The 22,944-nt window shown below is 42.4% G+C and overlaps 1 protein-coding gene across 1 annotated transcript in view; it reads right to left on the bottom strand.

Annotated features, from left to right (window-relative positions):
- RRBP1 (ribosome binding protein 1) overlaps positions 1 to 22,944 on the bottom strand; it is a gene marked incomplete in the record, with an annotated part of 1,023,325 nt that overhangs the window by 527,774 nt on the left and 472,607 nt on the right. Inside the window, 2 exon segments of the mRNA XM_044056904.1 lie at positions 562 to 652; positions 738 to 775. Coding sequence (XP_043912839.1) covers positions 562 to 652; positions 738 to 775 — 129 coding nt within the window.

Below are 22,944 nucleotides of genomic sequence, written 5' to 3'. Positions count from 1 at the left end.
TATTTCAACTGTGAAGAACATCAGCCACGCAGTTTGGTCTTAACACCATGGGTACTAGGACAGATGTGAAAATGTACCTTTTGTGGTGTTACTGGTTAGCAAGTCTACAGGAAGGGCTCGGCATATCATTATGAACACCTCAAAAAAACAAAATAAACTGAGTGGGTGTCCATAGGGACTTGCTGAAGGCACAACAGTGTTTGATTTGAACATTAACATTTGAGTTTATACAAAAAAATCATAAATGGCCTGCTAGTTGACACAGAAATATATTACTCTTAACTAGGAAGCTTTGACAGGAAATAAGAACCAAGTGAGCGAGGAGCATGTGAAAGCTCCACCAATTTTATGCACGTTAATACACGATGATGGAGGTTGCTGCTAGCTGGGCTACGAAAAATCTGGTGCTGGATTTGCTCACTTACAGAAGTCGTCTCAACATATGAATCTATGACAGGCATCCAAGGGAAGATCAGTCTAATCTTACCAAAATACAACTACAGGACTACTAAAGCAAGCAAATCCCAAAGTAAAGAGCCCACCATCACCAGTTTTACTTACATTATTTTTAACTTTCTGTTGCTCAATTGTTTCTTTGAGTTGCAAGATTTGCTGTTCTAATGATGACACTAGACTGTCTTTTTCCTGAAGACTGAAACAGAAAAATGTTATCAGATATTTAAGCAAAAACGGGTAATAGTATGACTTCTAAAAAAAAAAAAAATGAGACTGCTTACCTGCTTTGTAGCTGTTCAATTTCTGCTTCTTTTTCTGCCTATAATACACAATTAAAATGGTAACCGATTGTTAGTTCAACTGATAAACACAAAAACAAGAGCTCAAAAGCATTTTATTCAAGAGGTCGCATGCAATTTCATAACGAGGTGTCAGGATTCAGTAAAGTGTTTTTTCCACCACTGCCCAGCTATAGGTTATCTTCAACTACCTGCATCATCTCTATCATAATCAACAATCACAAACAATGCAAAGATGTGGGCAGCCTCACTCCCACTTTACAGAGAATGAATTTATCACAGGGCCATTAATGAGGGTTAATGGTATCAATAAGTGAAAAAAAATAAGATTCTTTCTAAATCTATTTCAACAAGACACATTGGACAATCACTGCAGAACCTGATGCAAATGCTTTCCAGAAAATTCTGCCAAATCATTGCAAGCTCCAATGTCTGTAATACTTGTTCTTTTCGGCTTTTCCCGGTTAGGGGTCGCCACAGCGGAACTCCAGTCCGCTAATAATTGGCAGTATGTAATACTAAACTAGTTAAAAATGTTAAGTGGTGACCAGACCAATACCCTTAAGAGAAGCTTCGGAAACAGCCATACTTCACACCATGACATATTTTAACAGCTTAATGAGCCAACAAGCTGGGAAAATGGTACAGAAAACTTTTAGGGCACAATAAACATCTGTCTGAGCATCAAAACTACTGTGAGAAAGCTGATGTAGAAGCACCCTACACAACTAAAAATGACTGCTGTCTACTTATCTAATGTTATATTTTCATGATCCATAGCCATCCACTTCAGCTCTCCCAAGCCTAGACTCCCTTCCTCCATTTCCATAATATACAATGCTTTCATGTCTCTACAATTTAACTTCACTCCACTTCCATAATGTACAATGCTTCCATGTCTCTACAGTTTTACTTCACTCCCCCCACACCCATTTTAAACAGCATTACCCACCATTTTCCTATACAAGCCTTCGGTAAAATCATAAATGGGAAGGAGGAAGGGAATGGTATTTTTGAAGTAGATTGATCTGGATCATGAAGATCTAATGTTAGTTATGTATGCGACTTTCATATCTTGCACAGTCCATTCTATCCACCTGAATGTCATGACAAAGTCACTAGCTGATGCTCGAACGTGGACATGTAACAGAATACCATGAAGAATGGTGGCTCTGAAGGTTGGCCTAGATCTGGACGTCACATACAGTTTATATCTTGCAAAGTACATTGTGAAGCCCATACTGCAGCTGCACAAATATAAGAATTATTGAAAATAAGGAGGAGGTAGACTTTAGCTTTGTGGAATGGTCTTTAGGTTTTACTCACTCAGTTTTACTATATTTTGTGTAGTAAAAACATTTTCTATTCTGATGGCATACAGTGACCAACAAACTTAGTCCTTTTAGTCAAGTCTACGAGTAGGAAAAAGCCAATCATCCTTTCAGGTATCTGATTCTCTGTACATGAAGTCTGAACATTCTATGAATGTCATAATGCAGAGTGCATGCGCCTTACTAGAAAGTGTGTGTGTGTGTGTGTGTGTGTGTGTGTGTGTGTGTGTGGGTGTGTGGTGGTGGGGGGATAGAAAACTGGTAGATTTGTAAACAAGTTTAGAATTAAATCCATAGTTACATTTGAAAAAAGGCAGGATTAGTACACAGGCACAGTTCAGTAGCTAGGTAGGGGCAAAGAAGGCAACAGCCCTGGGCTCAAAGGAAAAGGCGTTATGATCAGCCAAATCCCAGTCACTCTAGTGCATCCATCCATTCATCCTCAACCCTTTTTCACATTTTGCACACAGGATCGGGGTGTCACCTCCGCAGTGACAACCTTGAGCCAAGGTTTACACCGCTGGGTGGCTAGTCCCGCTGCAGTAGTTCATTCCCACCACTCACCTACAGGCAATTTAGTGTGTGCAATCCACCTAGTGCATGTCTTTGGAATGTGGGTGGAAACTGGAGCATCCAGAGGAAACCCATGCAACCGAAGGGAAGACATGCAGACTCCACACAGAAGGCACGCCAGCCGAGAATTGAACTGGAGAACCTCTTGCTGTGAGCCAACAATAATAACCGCTCCACCAACAGAGCCACCCGGACTCATGCACTCTTTTAGTGCATATCAGCTTTTAAAAGTCTGCAGTCAAACCTGAGCACTGTAGTGCTCTGTGTCTGGTCTAAACTGTAGCGACTGCTGTTACCTCTGTATTAAGCAGTTTTCTAAAGTTTAAAAGAAAAAGTTTTTTTAATTTAGTTTTCGTTTATTACTAAAACCTGAGAGCTGTAGTACTAAGTTTTTAGCAAGCAGTTCACTACAGTTTAAGAGAAAAAAATTTCTTTTTTAATTAAAGGCAGTGTGCTGTAGTGCTCCATGTATGGTCTAAACTGCAGCAACTGATTCCTCCAGCTGAGGAAGGAGGGTCAGAGGTAGGATGCAGAAATGAAACCCAGGTTAAAACTGCCTTCTTATATACAGGATGTTTTTGATTTCTTAAAAAAAATAGAGGGGGTTAAATGGGAACAGGAAATATATTTTGTTACACTGGATTTATCTAGCCTATATACTACTATACAGCATAACTTGGTTCGGAAAGTACAGTTGTGTACACTTACCATAAATGTAGATGTTAGAGTGCATTCACTGTTGCAGTCATCACACTTTGGTTATCTGCCTGCAGGTAGCCCTCAGTCGGCCTGAATACCAGAAACTTAGCATTTCTGCATCAGATGCTGTCGCTCCAGGACTGAAGTCAGGTCGTCAGGGGTATAAAAACAGGCAGCCGAAGCCCATTACATCAGTTTTTTTGGCCCCAAATGTCAGGAGCCCCCCAAATAGGGAGCCAAGTTATGGTGGGGAAAACACCACAAGTAAAAAATGAAATACCAATACAAATAGTAATAACCATAGAGAGGAGAGAGAGAACCAGGGGGCTGGAAGAAGGGAAACCAGGACTGCAACAGTGAATACACTCGAACATCTGCATTTATGGTAAGTGTACACAACTGTACTATTTTCTTTGCGTTTCACTGTGGCAGTCATCAGACTTGGGTGGAATCCCAAAGCTGAAGAAGGTTGGAGGCAGTCAAGAAGAGTTGGGGCTTGCTAATATGCCTTGCAAAACTGCTGTAGCAAAGCATGCCCTGGATATGGAAAAGATAGGCAGGTGGTAATGCTTGGTGAAGGTGTGTACCGAACTCCAGGTAGCAGCTTCCAGGATGTCCCTGGTAGGGACTCCCCCGAGAAATGCTGTAGAGGTAGATGCTGCCCTAGTGGAATGTGTTCTGACCCCCTGAGGGATTGGTTTCCCATGGTGCTTGTAGCAGAAATGGATGCAGTGTGCTACCCATTTGGAAATGGTTTGTTTTGAAATGACCTTGCCCTCTGCCCCTGTTGTAAAGCTGACTAGTAGCTGGTCAGATTTTCTGAAGGGCTTAGTGCTATCAAGTTAGAATCTGAGCTGTCTGTGCATGTCCAAGGAGTGCAGGATCCTTTCCCCTTTATTTTGAGGATTAGGGAAGAAGGTTGGCAAATGGATGGATTGGTTGAGAGCCACACTGGACACCAATTTAGGCATAAAGGAAGGGTTAATCCTGAGGGAAACCCTGTCAGCATGGAAAATAATGAAGGGGTCCACAGCCATCAGTGCTTGTATCTCAGACACTCTTCTAGCTTAAGTGATGGCAGGAAGCAAGGCTGTTTTCCAACAGAGGAATTTTAACTGTGCTAAAGCAGCAGGTTCAAAGGGGGGGGGGGGGAGTGTGAGCTTTTCCAGTACAACATTTAGGTCCCAAGCAGGGGTGGGTGCTCGCCTTGGTGGCCTTAAATTGTTTGCCCCTCTCAGGAACTGTTTGATAAGAAGGTGCCAGAAGAGAGGTGGTTCAGTGTTGTAATGAGTAGAAATAGCTGAGGGATGTATCTTAATGGAGGAGGAGGACAGGCCTTTGTGGAGTAGATCTGCTAAGTAATCCAGGATTAGAGGCAGGGAGGGCAGTGTTGTGTCCTCTCCTTTAGACTGAAACCATGAGCAGAACCTTTTCCACTTATTAGCATAGGATTTTCCTGTACTGGGTCTTCTGGCTTCAAGAATTACGTCCAGCACCTGCTTGCTAAGGGTTGCTGGGGGAGTATTCAAGGAATAAGCCAGGCTGCAAGATTTAGGGTTTGCAGTTGTGGATGCAAAATCTGTCCCTCCTGCTGAGAAAGCAGGGTTGGGTTCTGGTGTAGGTGCCAGGGTGGCACCGATGTCAGGCTGCGCAAGACTGGGTACCAGTGCTGGCATGGTCAGTCTGGGGTAATCAGAATTATCCTTGGTCTGTCTTGTTTTATCTTGAGTAATACTCTTGAGAGAAGGGGCAGAGGGAGAAAGGCATAGATTGAGAGATTTACCCACTGAAAAGATAGGTCATCCACTTTCCAGGCCCTGCTGTGAGGATTCCTGGTGCAGAATTTTCTGTGCTGGTGGCTGTAGGGGGAGGCAAAGAGATTCACCCTCTGGGGTCCTTCATTTCTGAGTCAGAAGGTTGAAGGTGCTGGGCTCCAATTGCCACTCATGTGGGTCTAGGAGATTTCTGCTCAAGTCGCCTGCCAGTCAATTTTGTTTGCCTGGCAGGAATTAAACTTGCAGATGGACTGGAATGCCCAGGGCCGTGTTCCACAGGGCCATGGCTAACCTGCTGAGTGGGTAGGAATGGGTTTGTTGATGTACCACATAACTATGATGTTGTCTGTTTTTATTAGCAGTTGTCCTGGAAAAAGTAGTGATCTGAAAGCTGCCAGGGCATTCTGCACAGCTAGCATCTCTTTTTGGTTGATGTGCAGATGAATTTGACTTGGGCTCCAGTGGCCTTGAATACATTTGCCATCCATGTGTGCCCCCAAGGCATAGTCTGATGTGTCTGTGGTTAGGGTCTGGGCAGCATGGGGTTGAGTAAAGGGCAGTCCTTTGCTGTGGTTGCATGCTTCTGCCAACCAAAGACTTTTTAAGTACCACTGAAGTTTCCTCATATGCAGTCTTGCATATGGAATTAGCAGTATGCATGAGGCCATGAACCCTAGGGCTTGCAGAATTTTCCTTGCAGAGAACTGAATTCTGATGGTCATTTGTTTAAACAGTCTGTCAGACATGCTTGTTCTTCTGAAGTGAGGAATGTCATCTGGGAAGCTGTTTCCAAGCTTGCTCCCAGGAATACAATCCTTTGTCTGGGTGCCAGTTTTGACTTCTTTTCATTGATGGTGTACCCCAAGGAAGTGAGAAGGTTTTTCACAAATGTCAGGTGCTGCAGCAGCAATTCCTGACTGTCCGCCTGAATCCAAGTACAGGTAAATTTGGATATTTTTCTGCCTGCAGTATGCAATGGGCTGGAGCCAAGCATTTTGTGAATACTTTGGGTGTAGTAGATAAGCCAAAGGGAAGTGCAGAGAACTGATAACGCATAGATTCTGCCCTGAAACATAGATACTTCCTGCATGACTCCTTTATGGGGATGTGTAGATAGGCTTCTTTTAAGTCTAGGGTGACTAACCAGGCATGCTTGGCTAGCATAGGAAGAAGCTGTTACAGGGTAAACTTTTTGAATTTTCGTACCACCAGGAAGGTGTTGAGAACTGAAAGACCCAGAATTGGGCGCCGAGAGCCCTCTTTCCTGGGTACCAGGAAGAGTCTGGAGTAGAATCCTTGACCCCTCTGTTCTACTGGAACCAGCTGAACAGCTCTGATATTGAGCAGGGAAAGTACTTGGTTTTGAGCCTCTGTCTACTGGTTTGAAGGAAGGTCTGGAAACCTGCTTGGGGTTGGCAGTGAATGGAAATAAAATTTGTACCCCTGGGATACAATGTTGAGGATCCACTGGTCCTGAGTGATGGACATCCGTTTTTTTAGCATGAAGGACAAGCTTTCCTCCTAGGGGCACAAGCAATTGGGCAGGGCTGGGGAGTGGAGTAAAGAAGTCATTGTGAGCTTTTTCCGTAAGGAGGTGGCTTACCACTCCCTGCTTTAGGGGTGGGGTCACTCCATTGCTTAGATCTCTGCATACCCTGAGACTGTAGCCTGGGTGGTCTGTTTCCCCTGGGTCTGGTTTGAGAAGGCCTGGAGGGGGCTGGAAAGGACCAGTGTTTGGAAGGGGAATGCCTACTGAATCTAGGGGGATGCACTTGTAAGAATTCCTTAATAGTCTGCATAGAGTTAGCTTTTTCTTCCATCTTTTTAAGAACCTCTTCTGCTTTGGTGCCAAACAAACCGTCCTTATTCAAAGAAGTGTCTATTAACTTTGATTTAACATGGTCTGGTAAGGTTTGCTCCTTCATTCAAGCATGTCTTCTCAGTACAGAGCCAGTGACTGCTTCCCGGCAAGATGCTTCTAGGACGTCAAAGCCACACTGCAAAGTATGCTTATTGACTTGGCTTGCAGACTGCATAAGCTCCTGCAATTCTTTATTTTCTGCATAGTCTGAAAAGATTGCCACTTTTTGTTTAATAAGTTCCATAATATGTTGCTGGCACTTCAGCTTGTGAAATTGACAATTCAATGCCCTAATAGCAAGAGTTGCAGAGGTATATACCTTCTGTCCAAAGATCTGGAATCCCTGCCCGAAGAGGAGGGATTCTTTGCTGTCGTAGCCTTGATACCTTTAGGCCCCTGGGAAATGAACTCTGGGTCAGCAGTAGGATTCTTAAAACGAAATTTGTGAGAGTCAGGTACTCTGTAGTACCTGTCTGGTTTCCTAAGGGCAGGAGGTAAGGTGTCAAGAGTAAGACTGGATTCCATAAATACATCATCCACAACATCCAGGACAGGCGGCATTGCTAAAACCCTGTGCTGAGGCAACTCTAGAAATTATCTGAGTCTCTTTTTGGACTGAGGATAGTCTTGGCATTCTCAGTGGAAATGCTCTCTTAAGGTATGTAAGGTTTCACCAAAAGAAAAATCCTCTGGAGGGGAGGCAGAGGGAATGGATTCCTCTGCATCTGAATCCTCATAAGCAGATAAGGGCATGTCTTCATAATCAGAAATCTCAGAGTCATCGGACTCCTGGTCTGTAGAAGCTGAAAGGGACTGAACTCTGTCGCTTAGCAGGGGAAGGCTGACTTCCCCTAATCAGTGTAATAAGGTCTTCGGCCATTCTAAGCATTTGATTTTGTGGCATGGGAGCAGGTGCATGCGCTTTGGTCGTCAGTTTTCTAGGCGTAGTGCATATTCTGGGCCTAAGAAACTCGGTGGTTTTGGTTAAAAAAAGTCGTCGGTTTGAGTTGAACATTGGTTGAGCGAAGAACTGCCTCAGAAGCAAGCGCCTGCACAACGGCTCCGGACCCATCCAAGGTAGAGACATTCGCAGGTTCCCCAGTCTAAGAAGAGTCTCGCGGCATACCGGACTCCAAATGGGTCTTGGTAGAGGCTTGCAAATCCATTGAAGCAAGCATCGGGGGCCACAGATGTGCTTCACTGAGTACTGGCGGACTGGCGACTAACTTAACGGAAGCGTTGTCGGCAGTTTTGTACCTATGCAGTCTGTCTCTGTCTTTATCCTTATGTTTTTTCAGAATATCGGTACTGAGATGGCTTACCAAAGCCATTTCAGAATATGCAGCTAGAGAGTGAAAGAATTTAGTGACAAAGAGAGCCCGACGACGAATGGTTCGGGCATTAAACAAGGCACAAAACTGACGGCGAGGGACGTCGTGGTCTGGGCCTAAACAGGCGACGCAGTAAGAATGAAAATCTCTGTGAGGTATTTTCTTTCCACAGGCAAGACAATTGTTAACATTTTTTGACATCGGTTAGAGCAAGAAAAAAGGATCCCCAACAGGGTAATTAGCTTTAAAAGACTTCAGGATTATTCAATTCGTAAACAAAAGTTCAGGTAGCAGCCAACTGGCACTTGCGAATTGCTTCTGGCTCCTCGGCAAGAAAGACTGCTGTAATCGCGTCGGCTGCCTGCTTTTATACCCCTGACGACCTGACGTCAGTCCTGGAGCGACAGCATCAGATGCAAAAATAATAAGTCTCTGGTATTCAGGCCGACTGAGGGCTACCTGCAGGCAGATCACCCAAGTGTGATGACTGCAACAGTGAAACACGAAGAACATGTATTGTCACTTTTTAGGTGACAGCCCTGGTCTAGTTACATTATTGAGTTAGCAGCTTTTTGTTTAAAAAAAATATTTTTTTAATTTAATGGTGCATTACTTAAACAGCTACAGGGAACAGCCACAGAGGCAGCATTTGCCCAGCATGTATGTGAACCTGGTTATAGGCTTCTTTGAAAATGAATATATTTATAGAAAAGATTTTTTTTAATAAATATGTTGTCAATAATTTAAGATTTACTGATGACTTGACTTTTATTTGGAAAAGTGATTGGCCTGAGGTGAAAGATTTTGTTGAAAGTTTAGACTACAGGTTTCCGTTAAAATTTGATGGTCTACGCGTGGGACACTGTCTTTTTTTAGATGTGGTGTTAGAGAAGGGGGGCAATGCTTTACTGACTAGGGTTCATCAAAAATTTGAAAGTGGTAAACAGTTTCTACATGGCATTGGTTGTCACCCCCCCCCCCCCAACACTTTAAATAATAATGACCCAGATTTGAGTTTCAGACTTCATATCCTTCACAAAAATGCATGCTGACAAATCCTGTTATTTCACTAACTTTGTTACGTTTATAAGAGCAATATTTAATATGTCCCTGTTTTAGAATGTGTCCAGACATGTTGTGCTAAGAGGTTGAAATTTAAAGGAGTGGGACATAGAAACAGGATCTGGTTGGCTCCTGCATTTCAAGTTGTGGATGTTTTGCTCTCCACCATTGAGCAGCTAAGGCAGGAGGAGCACGTGTCTGGTCACCTGGTGCCAGTACAAGGACAGGACATGTTTTTTTGGTTCTTTAAATGAAGAGCATCTTCAGCACTTTAAAAAAAAAAAAAAAAAAAAAAAAATGGCTACACCTCTGCAAAGGCACACACTTTCCCTTATGAATGATAAGAGGATTTGTTTACTTGCTAAGTGAGCTGGTCCAAGGACCCTTTTCAGTCATCACTTAGGTCAGATGCAAATACAGACATGAAACACATAACTACGTAGCAGAGTAATGTAATTATGTAAATGACGGACAAGCTAAACATTAGAATTTATTTATAAGCAGAAGAAATATACAAGGGAAATGGGAATATTGGTTAAGTGATATAAACTGGAAAGCATTTATTTGCACATTTCATAATAAACATGCATTTCAATTTCACACGCAGCTGAAAAGACAGTCCTAGGAAAGAGGGAGAAAGATACAGCAATGTATTTAATTTTAGGAAAAAGGTATAGCAATGTACTCAATTTCAGTTAGGCAGAGAAGTGTCAAACATATGTTTTAAGACTGGAGTAAGGTACTGTCAAAGGTACAGTTGTGTACTTCTTACCATAAATGTAGATGTTAGAGTGTATTCACTGTTGCAGTCATTACATTTGGGTAATCCTGCTGCCAGATTGCCCTTAGCCGGCCTGAATTCCAAAGTCTTGGGTCCTGCGTCGGCTGCTGTCACCCCTTCCCTGATGTCAGGTCATCAGGGGTACAAAAGAAGCAGCTAACGCCATTTTCTTCAGTTTTTCTTGCCCCAGATGTCAGGTGCCCCCCAAAAGGGTAGCCAAGCTTTATATATCTATATACATATACATATATATATATATATATATATATATATATATATATATTCAGAAATACACCAATATAAATTTTACCTTCATCTATAAGCAAATACACCACATAGGTAGTATAAATCAGAGAAGGAAAGATAAGATCCAAAAGAAAAAAGGGGGAAGGCAGGTGGGTAACCTGGACTGCAACAGTGAATACACTCGAACATCTACATTTCCAGCATAAGACTTTCTAGTGCTAGGCCTTCTGGCTTCCAGAATGACGTCCATCATAGCTTTACTGAGAGGTGCTTTTTGTATGACTACATTATCCACCATGCTGCCAAGTTTAATGTCCTGAGTTGGCTATGCATGATCTGACTGTTTTGCTGGGACAGTAGTCTAGGTATATGAGGTAAAGTTCAAGCTGGGTATAGAGATAAGTTCCTTAGTATTGGATACCAGTACTAGCATGGCCATTCTAGGGCAATCAGTATCATCTTTGGCTTCTCTTGTCTGGCCTTTAGGAGCACCTTGGGGAGGAGAGGCAGTGGAGGAGAGGCATATACTGATAGGTTATTCCAGCTGAAAGATAGGGTGCCCACTTTCCATGCTTGTCTGTGATAAATCCTTTTGCAGAATCTTTTTAGTTGGTAATTGAGAGGGGAGGCAAATAGATCCATGTCCGGGCATCCCCATTTCCTTGTTATCATGCTGAAGATTTGTGGATCCAGCTTCCGCTCGTGGGGATCCATGAGGTTTCTGCTTAGTTCATCTGCCAGAGTATTTTCCTTTCCTTGCAGGAATTGTGCCTGCAGATGTACTTGGTAAGTCAAAGCTGTGTCCCACAGGATCATGGCTAGTCTGCAAAGGGGGAAAGAATGTGTGCCTCCCTGTTGTCTGTCTTTATCAGTAGTTGTCCCGGATGAAGTAGGTCCTTGAAGGCTGTCAGGGCATTTTGAACAGCTAACATCTCTTTTTGATTGATATGTAGATGCATTTGGTTTGAGGACCATGTGCCCTGAATGCATCTTCCTGCCATGTGGGCTCCCCAGGCATAGTCTGATGCATCCGTTGTTAGTGTCTGCCTGGCTGGAGGTAATGTGAATGGCTGTCCCTTGTTCTGGTGACAAGCCTTTGACCACCATCGACTCTCCTGCTGCAGGCAGGGAATGAGAGTAATGACTGTTTCCAGGCTGTGACAATGTTGAGTCCAAACACTTTTTAGGTACCATTGAAGTTTCCTCATATGCAGTCTTGCATATGGAATTAGTAGGATGCAGGATGCCATGAAGCCTAAAGCCTACAGAATTTTTCTTGCAGATAACTGGGCCTTTGTTGCCAACATTTTGAAATAGGTAGTCAGTTGCCTTTGTTTGTCTGGCATGAGATAAGCCATCTGGGCAGTTGTATTCAAGCTTGCACCCAGGAATGTTATCTCTTATGAGGGTACTAGTTTTGATTTCTTTTTGTGGACTGTGTACCCTAGGCATGTTAGAAGTCTTTTCACAAAAGCCAGACGTTTAAGAAGAATGTCCTTGTTCTCTGCTTGAATGAGAGAGTCGTCCAAGTAAGGATATATTTGCATTTCTCTGTCTGCAGAATGCAATTACTGGTGCCAGGCACTTTGTAAAGACCATGGGTGCAGTAAATAAGCCAAAGGGCAGTGCAGAGAATTGGTAATGCATTAAACCAGCCTTGAATCTTAGGTATCTTCTGCATGATTGTCTGATTGGAACATGCAGGTATGCCTCTTTTAGGTCTAAAGTCACAAGCCAAGCATTCTTACCCAGCATGGGCAGTAGCTGCTGCAAGTCAACATTTTGAATTTTGGAATATCCAGGAAAGTGTTCAGAACAGATAGGTCCAGTATCAGCCTCCAGGCCTTGTCCTTTCTGGGTACCAAGAACAGTCTTGAGTAAAATCCTTGTCCCTGCTCTTGCTCTGGTACTTGCTGAATGGCCCTCATGTCCATGAGGGATGAGACTTGTTTTTGTGCCTCTGCACATTGATTTTTTGGCAGATCTGGCCAGCCGTTTGCCTTTGGCAGAGTATGGAAATGGAACTTGTAGCCTTGTGACACTATGTTTAGAACCCACTTGTCCTGGGTTATGATGTGCCAATTTGGTGCAAAAAGAGCTAATTTTCCCCCTAAGGGTGCTGCCAGAAGATAAGTGCTTGGTGCAGGCAGGGGGAAGTCATTGGGACTGTTTTCTGTACGTTTGTGATCTATCTTCTCCAGCTTTGGAGGTAGAAGCACCCCATTGCTTGGGCCTATAAGAACCTTCCGCCTGGGATCTGCCCCTAGGGCGTCTGGATCTGCCCTTTGAGGTCTTCTGCCCCTAGGGCGTCTGGATCTGCCCCTTTGAGGTCTGTCTGACACAGGAAAGGACCAATTTTTTGTAGGCCAGTGTCTACTAAACCTAGGTGGCTGTACTTGTAAAAATTCTTTGACAGTTTGCACAGATTTAGCTTTGTCCTCCATTTTCTATAACACCTCTTCTGCCTTAACACCAAATAAAGTATCATGCTGTAAAGGTGCATCTAGTAATTTAACTTGATCAGGCAGATTTTGTTCCTTTAACCAAGCATGCATCCTAATTACAGAACCCATAACTGTGACCCTGCGGCCCTGCAGGAGGCCTACAAAGAATCAAAACCACATTGGAAAGTATGTTTTCCAACTTGTTCTGCTGCATATAAATCCTGCATTTCCTTATTTTCTGCAGATTCAGAATTTAACAACATTCTCTGTTTAAGCAATCCCATGACATGTTGCTGATCCTTATGTGTAAACCTTTTTTCCCCATCAATCCAGTGCCCTTGAATCTCTGTCAGAGGGGGTTGGGTTTTTTGCAGTGAAAGCCTTAACTCCCTTTGGACCCTGTGAAATAGTTTCTGGGTCAGCAGCAGGGTTTTTAAAAAGAAATTTGTGAGAGTCAGGAACCCTGTAATATTTGTCAGGCTTAACAGGAGATGGGGGTAATGAGTCAGGGGTCGAGACTAGACTCCGAAAACACATCATCTACAATGTCTAACACAAGTGCAATGGTTAGAAGCCTGTGCTGAGGTAATAAAAAAATCCCTGAGTCTCTTTAGATTCGGAAAAAATCTTGGCTCTCCCAGTGGAAATGCCCCCCTCATGATATGCAAGGTTTCCCCAAAGGAATAGTCCTCAGGAGGAGATGCTGAAGGTATAGATTCTTCAGCATCAGAATCCTCATAGGGGGGAAGAGAATATTCCTGTTCAGAAGAGGAATCAGAAGAAATAGAAACCTGATCTGAAGATTCACAGTCAGTGTCTTGCCTAGGCCTCTTATCAGGAGTGGGATGGGAACCCCTGATCAAGGTAATCAAGTCTTCGGCCATTTTGAGCATTTTGAGCATCTGTTTTTTGGGCATAGAGGCCTGTCCACATGGCTCTTGAGTTTGTTTCCTTGCTTTAGAAGGTGCTTTAGTCTTTGCCTTTGAAGCTAAAGTCGTTTTAATGTAAAGATGTTTAGGTCTGAATACACCCTCAAAAGCTGGTACCGGCTCAGCGGCTCCGGACCCATCTGAGGGATTAGCGTCCGAGGCTCCAATACCTTGAGTATCCAGCGGCATGGCCAACACCACATGGGAGTCGGTAGCGGCCTACAACTCTGAAGTAGCAGGCGTCAGGGGCTGCGAAAGCGCCACACTAAGAACCGGCGACTGACTTAGAAGAAGCTTTGTCGTCGGTTTTGGACCTCGGATGTTTTTCTCTATCCTTTTCTTTGCAGTTTTTGTAAACTCCGGTAGTCGGATGGCTATCCGACGACATTTCAGGGTAATTAAACCAGCGTCCAAAAAAGTTTAAAGCAAAATCATACCAATGCTTAATAGTGCATTGGTTAAATCTAGCACAAAACAGACAACCAGTAACATTGTGATCACGGCCTAGGCAAGGAATACAGTAAGAATGAAAATCCTTATGAGGTATTTGCTTTCCACAAGAAATACAATTATTAACTTTTTCTGATATCGGTCTGGAGCAAGAAAAAAGTTTCCCCAATGGGGTACTTAGCTTTATTGAAGACTTCAGATCTGAAACTCAAACACGAAAATCTCAGGAGTCGGCTGACTGGCACTTGTGAACTGCTTCTGCTTTGGCACCGCGGCAAGAAAGACTGAAGAAAATGGCGTCGGCAGCTTCTTTTATACCCCTGATGACCTGACATCAGGGAAGGGGCGACAACAGCCAACGCGGGACCCAAAACTTTGGAATTCAGGCTGGCTGAGGGCAACCTGGCAGCAGGATTACCCAAATGTAATGACTGCAACAGTGAAACACGAAGAACATCTAGAATAACAGCAAGATGCAGTGAATTAGTTTAATAGCAATAAATATAGTATAAAATTTCATAAGGGAAGGAAGAACAATGTACTCAATTTCAGTTAGGCAGAGAAGTGTCAAACATGTTTTAAGACTGGAGTAAGGTATTGTGAAACTAGAATAGCAGTAAGATGCAGTGAATTACTTTAATAGCAATAAATATAGTATAAAATTTCATAAGAGAAGGAACAACAAAGGATGCCTTAATTTGGATGTAGTATCAAATGTGGCATCTGGAGTATGTAATCAGCCTTAAGTACTGGGGAAAAAAGTGTTTAGATACAGATAGGAATACAGTAAAGATTAGTTTAGATACTTTCTGTATTTGAGACTGTCCTGCAATGTTGTTTTAAAATATTTCATGTGATTCTGAACTCTAGTACTGTGTTGTTTGAATACTGTCTTGTTCTTTTATTATTTATTATTAAATATATTTAAACCTTTTAATTGTGGCTGGTTTGTTTAGAGATATTTAACATGACGCAGACGGAAGTGTTGATGATTGGGATGTTTCTAGGTCCAAAGACAAAAACAAAATGCACAGATTCACTCTCTGAGATAGTTCTTAAATTAATAATACACATTACTGCTGGGTTAGCTGGATGCCACCACTACTTGTCACATGCCTTCAGTTCCCAGGTTAGCAGAAACTAAGAATTTAGCACCTCTGTGTCAGAGGTACAAATCTCTCAGAAGTTTGCCTAGAACTGGAAGTCGTAAAACAGTTAAACACTTTTCCATTTTAAACCTAGTAATTACTTATGTTTCAAGACAATAGAAAGAAACTCCTTTGCATTAAGTAACTTTTATAGCACAGTCGTAAACAATTTTAACTTATTTTCGTGAAGTTTTGCAAGTTAACTCTGTATGTTCCAACTTCTACCATTAAAAACACAAATCTGCACAGATATATAGTTTATAGACATTTCTGCTACTTTCCTGCAGGGTACACTGTGGTTACATTCTTGAAGCTCAGTATAACCTCTGCTATCTCTGAAAAAACAAAATAACACAAAAAAATCTTGCTTTTTTCCCACTTTTCTTAGATTTAGAAAAGTTCAGTTACAGGCTTGCTGTTCTTGAACTGTTTGTAAGTTTCTGTGAGGCCATTTTTTTGCTTGGGCTAAAGGAAAGTCTCTCTGTTGATCAGTGGCAGTGAAAAACATTGAGCAGCCTGCCTGCCCCTGTGGGAGTGGTTACTGACTTGAAACTGTAGTTTTATTGGCCATTTTGGGTCAATTCCAAAACTCCTTCATCTTCCTCTCTTAAAACCCTCTTTTGCCCGTTTTTGCGCATTTTTGAGCATAGCGCAATAACGGGCAGCACCGCCTAATTGGGTTTAAACTATTCCTGGCTCCACAAAGTCTGCTCTTCACTTTTTCCCTTAGAACTGCTCTATCTCTCAATTTAAACACCATATTCTCATTCTAAGGCCCTTCACTGGTCCAATTAAGTAATCCTACAAGTTAGCACTATTAAACCATAAGCACTACTTACTCTTATACTCTCTACGATTACCCTGTCCTCTATTGGTCCGTCTTAAATTCAGTTTCCCTGTTACTCTAGCATGTCCAAAGGTCAGTCAATGGTTTCCTCTCCAGTCCAGCTGGTGAATCTGGGAATTTTGAGGCAATGTTACAACTGTCTCATGTACACGGACAACCCTCTCCTCCTCCAAACAGGTTCAAATATATGTGAGAGATGCAACTATTTAGCCAAACTGGAGGCTGAGCTCTCTCATCTCAAAACTGGTGTAACCAGTCAGGAGGAGAAGGTAACCTCACACAACACAATTCCAGTATCACATAGTCCCACCACATCAGCGAACCAAACACATAAATACACAAAAACATACTCGGAGTTTCTAAATAAAAATCTACCTAAGCAACAGAGACTTCCAAAGCAGACATCCAAGCAAACGCTACCTCAAAACAAAACACACACAACACAACCCACCAAGTCAGTGTGCCAAGCAGCCACAGCCTTTAAGGCTGAATAACACACCTGATACTCTTGTTATAGGTGACTCTATTGTCAGACACACTGACGTCCCGCTCACCAGGCTGAATAAAGAGAAGGTCACGGTGAGCTGCCTGTCGGGTGCTAGGATCAGACACATAACGCAAGCACTCAGGTCACTCCAAAGCAAATATAAATATGACTCAGTCATTGTACATGCTGGTGTGAATGACCGGAGATGTACCTCCCTGGACTACATGAAAAGAGACAGAGGAGCTCTCTGATCATGTAGCCCAGGCTGGTATGACCCTGACCTTGAGCAGCATCTTACCCTCACCTAGAATGATGCCACAGTACAAAGACAAAATGATCGATTTTAACAACTGGCTAAATTTTGGTGTCATTCAAAGGGGATCCAGTGTCTGTCAGCCTGGGATGACATGCTCAACAAGCCACGTTGCTTCGCTAGGGATGGCTTGCACCTGTCACCACTGGGCTTTCGGATATTGGCAAAGGCTCTTGCCACCCCCATAGTGCCTTTTTTAGGCAAGGCTCGAAAGTCAAACCCACCCCCATAGACAGCACAAGGAACAAGAAACTAAGGGTAATGCTGCTAAACGCCAGAAGTCTTAACCTCAAGATGCATGCACTCGAAGATCTCCTCAGTATGGAGAACATCGATATCTGTGCAGTGACATAAACCTGGTTCAAGGCTCCAGAGAGCACCCCAGCATTACCAAGCTATACCTCGTATCATGCTGTTCGGCCACAAAACCCGGACCGAACCACAAAGGGAGGGGGAGTTTCCATATTTATCAAGGATATCCACACCTCCAGGTTAGTGGCATTGCACGAAGTATCGGAGATCATCCATGTGCAACTAACAGTTGGCATCACTGCTTTTCAGTTTATAGCATCCTACAGACCACCCTCTCAAAGTCAGGAATCCCATTCAGCTTTCCTGAAAACATTGGAGAACATGAAGATCTCTCCGAACACCATTATACTGGGTGACTTCAACTACCCAAATATTGACTGGGAGCACTACTCAAGCCCCAGCACCTTAGCCCAAAGATTCCTGGAAATTATAAACTCAAATGCTATGGAACAACTAGTCACCACTCCCACAAGAGGGGACAACATACTAGACCTGATCATTACCAACATGGGGACTCTATGTTCCACACCAGAAGTATATCCCTCATTGGTAAGATCAGACCATAAATTAATTTCACTGGATGTCCACATCCCGACCCCAACCCCAGCCTAGAAAACCACAGTGAAAAACTTCTCAAAAGCGAACTTCTCACTTCTCAAAACCGAAGTGGAATCCTTCAAGGCCCCAGGGCCAGTGGAAACTACAGCCCAAACTGCAGAATCCTACATAAATGCATTCTACGGACATCTCCAGGAATGCATGGATCATGCTATCCCAAACAAAACCAAGACCCAATCATCCAAAGGCAGGCGTCCAGTCTGGTGGACCCCTGCCATAAATAAACTGTACAACAGAAGGAGGGAGCTACTACATGATAGAGCAAAATCCCTAATAGGGAAGGCATCTCTGATCAGTACTAGCAAAAAATTACGATCCCTCATGAAATCCTCCAAGGCCAGCTTCGAGAGACAAATTGCACAGGACACCAAAGACAATCATAAGGCTTTTTTCAGTATGTTAGAAACCTGGGATGCAACTCCCAGACTTGTTCTGTGTTGATTCTAAACGACAAAAAATACACTGAACCCACAGACATCGCCAATATCCTGGCAGACAGGTTCAGTGCAAACTTCTCCACCCCCTCCCCAAAGAGCAAGTATCTATCCCGGCAGAGGGCTGCCTCCCAAACATCTCAGATGCTCAGATGAAGGCTGCCCTCTCCAAAGCAAAAAACACTGCTTCCATGGGACCAGATGGCATCCCAGGTTGCATCCTACATGAACTACAAGAGGAACTAATCCCTCAAATAAAACAGCTATACAATCTCAGCCTCACTACAGGATATGTGCCCACAGAATGGGGTACAGCAACAGTGGTCCCACTCCACAAAGGTGGAGCCTCTACGGATTCTGGAAACTATCGCCCCATAAGCCTGACTAGCTTAGTCTGCAAGGCTATGGAGAGGATCATCATGGAGCTCATAAACAAAGACATTGGGGACCTACAGACACTAGATCCTACCCAGTTCGGCTTTGTCAAGGGCAGATCCTGCATTTTGAACCTGGTTGACCTCTTTGAAACAGTCACCAAAGCCATAGATGAAGGGAAGGTAGTCCACACAGCCTATCTGGACCTTGCAAAGGCATTTGACACAATACCCCACTCGGGCATCATAGATAAGCTATCCAGCTTAAATATAAACCCCTATGTCACAAGATGGGTCGCAAACTGGCTCAAAGACCGAACCCACAGAGTGAGAGTTGCTGGAGCCATGTCAGACTCGAAACCGGTCACAAGTGGCGTCCCACAGGGTTGTGTCCTGGGACCACTCTTGTTTGGTATATACTTTTCCGAGGTACAGGCAAACGTGGGAGGACTATGGCTCACCAAGTTCGCAGATGACTGCAAACTGGGCGCCATAATCAACTCTCCAACTGACACAAACATCCTTCAAAAAGGTCTCACAGAGACAGATAACTGGTGCCAGCGCCATGGTTTAAAGCTAAATGCCAAAACATTTATAGTCATACCCTTTGGCAAAAACAATGTGCCCACAAATTACCACATAGGCGGAAACCCATTAAGTACAGAGAAAATTATTAGGGACCTGGGGACTCAAGTTGATAGCAATCTCTCCTTTGAAAACCACATTGCCAAAGTGGTTAGAAAGACCTTCTACATAGCCCACCTCATCATGAAGGGTTTCACATCTAGATCAAGAGAGGTAATCGTGCCCCTTTATTCATCCCTCATCAGGCCCATCATAGAATACAATGCCCCTTTTGGGATGTACCTTACCCGACACCTTCAGCAATTAGAAAGACCCCAAAAGTATCTCACCAAGAGGATCAAGGGTCTCAAACAGATGCCATATGCTGCACGGTTAAAAAAACTCCAGCTCTACTCAGTTGCATACCGCTTACTTCGAGGCGATCTATGCCTGACATACAAAGCTATGTCAAATCCAGAATTAATGGACATGCTCCACCTCAGTAAATCTAAATCCCTTAGAGCCACACGCTCGAGGGACTTGAACCTCAGCACAGAAATAAATAGAACTTGCTGGAGGGACAGGTTCATAACCCAGAGGCTCCCTTCGCTCTGGAATAGAATTCCAGTTCATGTGAGGCAGAGCACCTCACTGAATCTCTTCAAGAAGAATCTCGATAAGTGGATGGGGGATCGTAGGTTTGTCCCAGGGATTACTCCCATGTCACTATTAGACAGAGGCACAGTAAACTAAACCTTAAAAAGGGCACAGTATACTCAAATCAAGGGGTGGCGTAAGCCATACAGAATCTGGCTAGGCTTATAATTGCCCCAGGGCAGATAGCCTAGTATGAACCTATGAACCTATAACAGAGTTCAACACACACTTCTGCACCAGTAGTTTAATATACACATAAAATATAGTTCTCTCAAATTTGTAAGACAAGCAAATGGATCATATTAATATTCACAAATGACATATGATTATTTACAAAATTCCAGCTAGCTGGTCTGGCAGCATTTCAATTTGTCACAGTATGTATTACAAAATTTCTTGAAGTAAATCGCATGTTATATCGTAAAATAGCTCTGTACAGCATGCAGAGGTATTTTAAATGTGAGATGGGAGTCTTATAAATGACTGATGTTTATGCTAGTCATATTAAAGAAAGTACATTTTCTTGTTTGCAGTGTATCTCTGGATATATACTGTAACACAACAAAGGCTAGATATAAGCAGTATAATGTTTTGATCTTGGGCTGCTTGAGGGAATAAAGTGTACTGGTTATACTGAGTGTATTAAAATACAGAAATAAGTATAAACTTTTTTTTTAGTTTACACGGAAGACAAGGATATTTTTCCCCTAAGCTAACAGGACAGAATATGGAAAGCATGAAAAATGGTAGTTTTCCTGCACTGGGAAAAAGCTGTTTCTTGCATGTGTAAAGCTATTAACTGATTTTTTCTTTGTTTTTTTACATCAGCAAATACCTGCAATCAGAGACATTGAGTCTACAGGTGAGGCAGTTAGTCAGGAAATGACTAAATGTACTCCAAGACATTTGTATAAGCATCATCACAGTTAGTATTTGAAGGGGAACTAGCAAGCTTCAGTGAAAATAAATGAAGTCTGACACAGGAAAGTGAACACTTTTGTTAAGTAGTTGCATCTGAACAGCTACAATATTAACTATTACAGTGCACAATTTACTTTATTCACTTAATGTTCAACCTCTTACAGCAAGAAATCTGGACAAATCCATAAAGTGGGGGGGGGACAAAGGCCCAAAAATATGGAAACTTTTTAAATATTGCTCTTATAAACTTGGAAAGTTGACAGAACAGGTTTTGCATTAGCACAGATTTTCTGAAGGGCATGAAGACTGAAACTCAAATATCTGTCATTATTTTCTGACTTAAACGCCGAGTGATTTGCCAATGATTTGCTAGAAAACCACAATCATATGAGAAATGAACCAAAAATATGAGGCAATAATCTGGACATTCTACAAAAATCTACAATTTAGAGGTATGAGTTACACTGTGTACTTTGTATGGCTAAAAATCAGTTAACAGAGCTTGTAATTGGTTTTTCAAAGTTGGGAGAGAAGCAGAAATAGGACAAGGAAAGATGACATCTCTGCAAGAGAGAATACAAGGCTTTGGGCATACCCTTCCAGCATGATTAGGCCTAACTTTACAATATATAAAGCCTGTGAGTATAGCTGCCTGTATGGGGCAGTTTCTTCTACAGGGAACTTCTCTTTTTAGAAAGAATATGCAGTTTGGTGTATTTGCTATGAGCTAAACGTGGTTAGGTTTGAAAATTTATTTATTTTTTCCAGAGTGTTTATTATTGAAGTAAAATGTCAGAGAAAATGTAACATGAGTTCAAAGGGATGAAAAGTGGCAAATGCATACAAGACCAGCCTGACAGGCATGCATGTAAGCTGCAAGTTGGAAATTTGTATTCTGAAGAAGACTCATGCATAATAAATTAATAGCTTTTTATTCGAATGACTGCCTTATTAATTTTATCATGTGATGTAAATTGCACTACAGGTTTCTACAAACAACACGAAGTACTTGTAAATGTAAGGTGCAAATACAGCAACGTTATGGGAGGCACATATGGTTAGAAATAAGCATGTGAATTTGGCCACAGAAACTATTTCATAAGTACACTTAGCAGAGTATCAAGAAAAAAATGAAACAGGGCTATTACTATTCATTACAGGAAAAGAAAGACAATAAATATTAGAGTAATGACGATACGGAGTCACTAGCAAGGAAGCAGAAAGATGAAACATATTTATATTCCACCAAAACAACTGCTACTACAACTACAACTGCTACTGCTGCTACTACTACTAGAGTTTAACATTTTAGGAGAAAATTAGCTTTCAGCACGGAGCATTACTTACGGGGGGAAATGTAACCAGACTGGCAACATTGAGGATGTATTGGGGGGGGGGGGCTATAACAACAGCGGGGTACATTTCATATATTTCTTCAGAAATTAAAAATGCAAGGTTACTAGCAGGAACTCAGACAAACATACATATTCTTCCCCAAGGTATAGTAACTGGGTTAGACAGAATGGAAATTATATTTCACAAGAGTATGGAACACACATCCAATAACTACTACAGATCATGACCTACAAAGACCAAGACAAAGATGCAGGATAATGAAGTAAAGGTGACACATTGACCCCTTTCTACTGATCTGTCAAAAAGAAAACATTTTTAAGTAATGGAAAGTAGAAATGATTTTAGAGTTAGTAGAGAAGACAAAAATGTCTTCGGCTAAGTGTGATAAAATGAAAACAGAGTTTAAAAATATGGTAGAAATAAGAAAAAGATATGGGAAAGTAATAGAAATTATTTGGAAGAGCTGGGAAAGTTTAAAGTGTCACAGAAGAGGAGGAATCTCAAAGAACAAGAGCCATTGTTGAGTGCTAAAGGGGCATAAGGAAGTATCTGGATAATATGTACGGGTTAAGAAAGCTTCCTGTTAAACAAGTATTTTGATAACCACTCAGCATAAAAACACTTAGCACAATGACTTGGGCAACCTAAAGCAGAAAGTGTTGTTGCCAAACCGTAG

Source organism: Protopterus annectens, chromosome 1.part2, assembly GCF_019279795.1.
Source record: "Protopterus annectens isolate FY-2018-M chromosome 1.part2, PAN1.0, whole genome shotgun sequence".
Lineage (NCBI taxonomy): Eukaryota > Metazoa > Chordata > Ceratodontiformes > Protopteridae > Protopterus > Protopterus annectens.
This window is presented reverse-complemented; position numbering and strand designations above follow the sequence as displayed.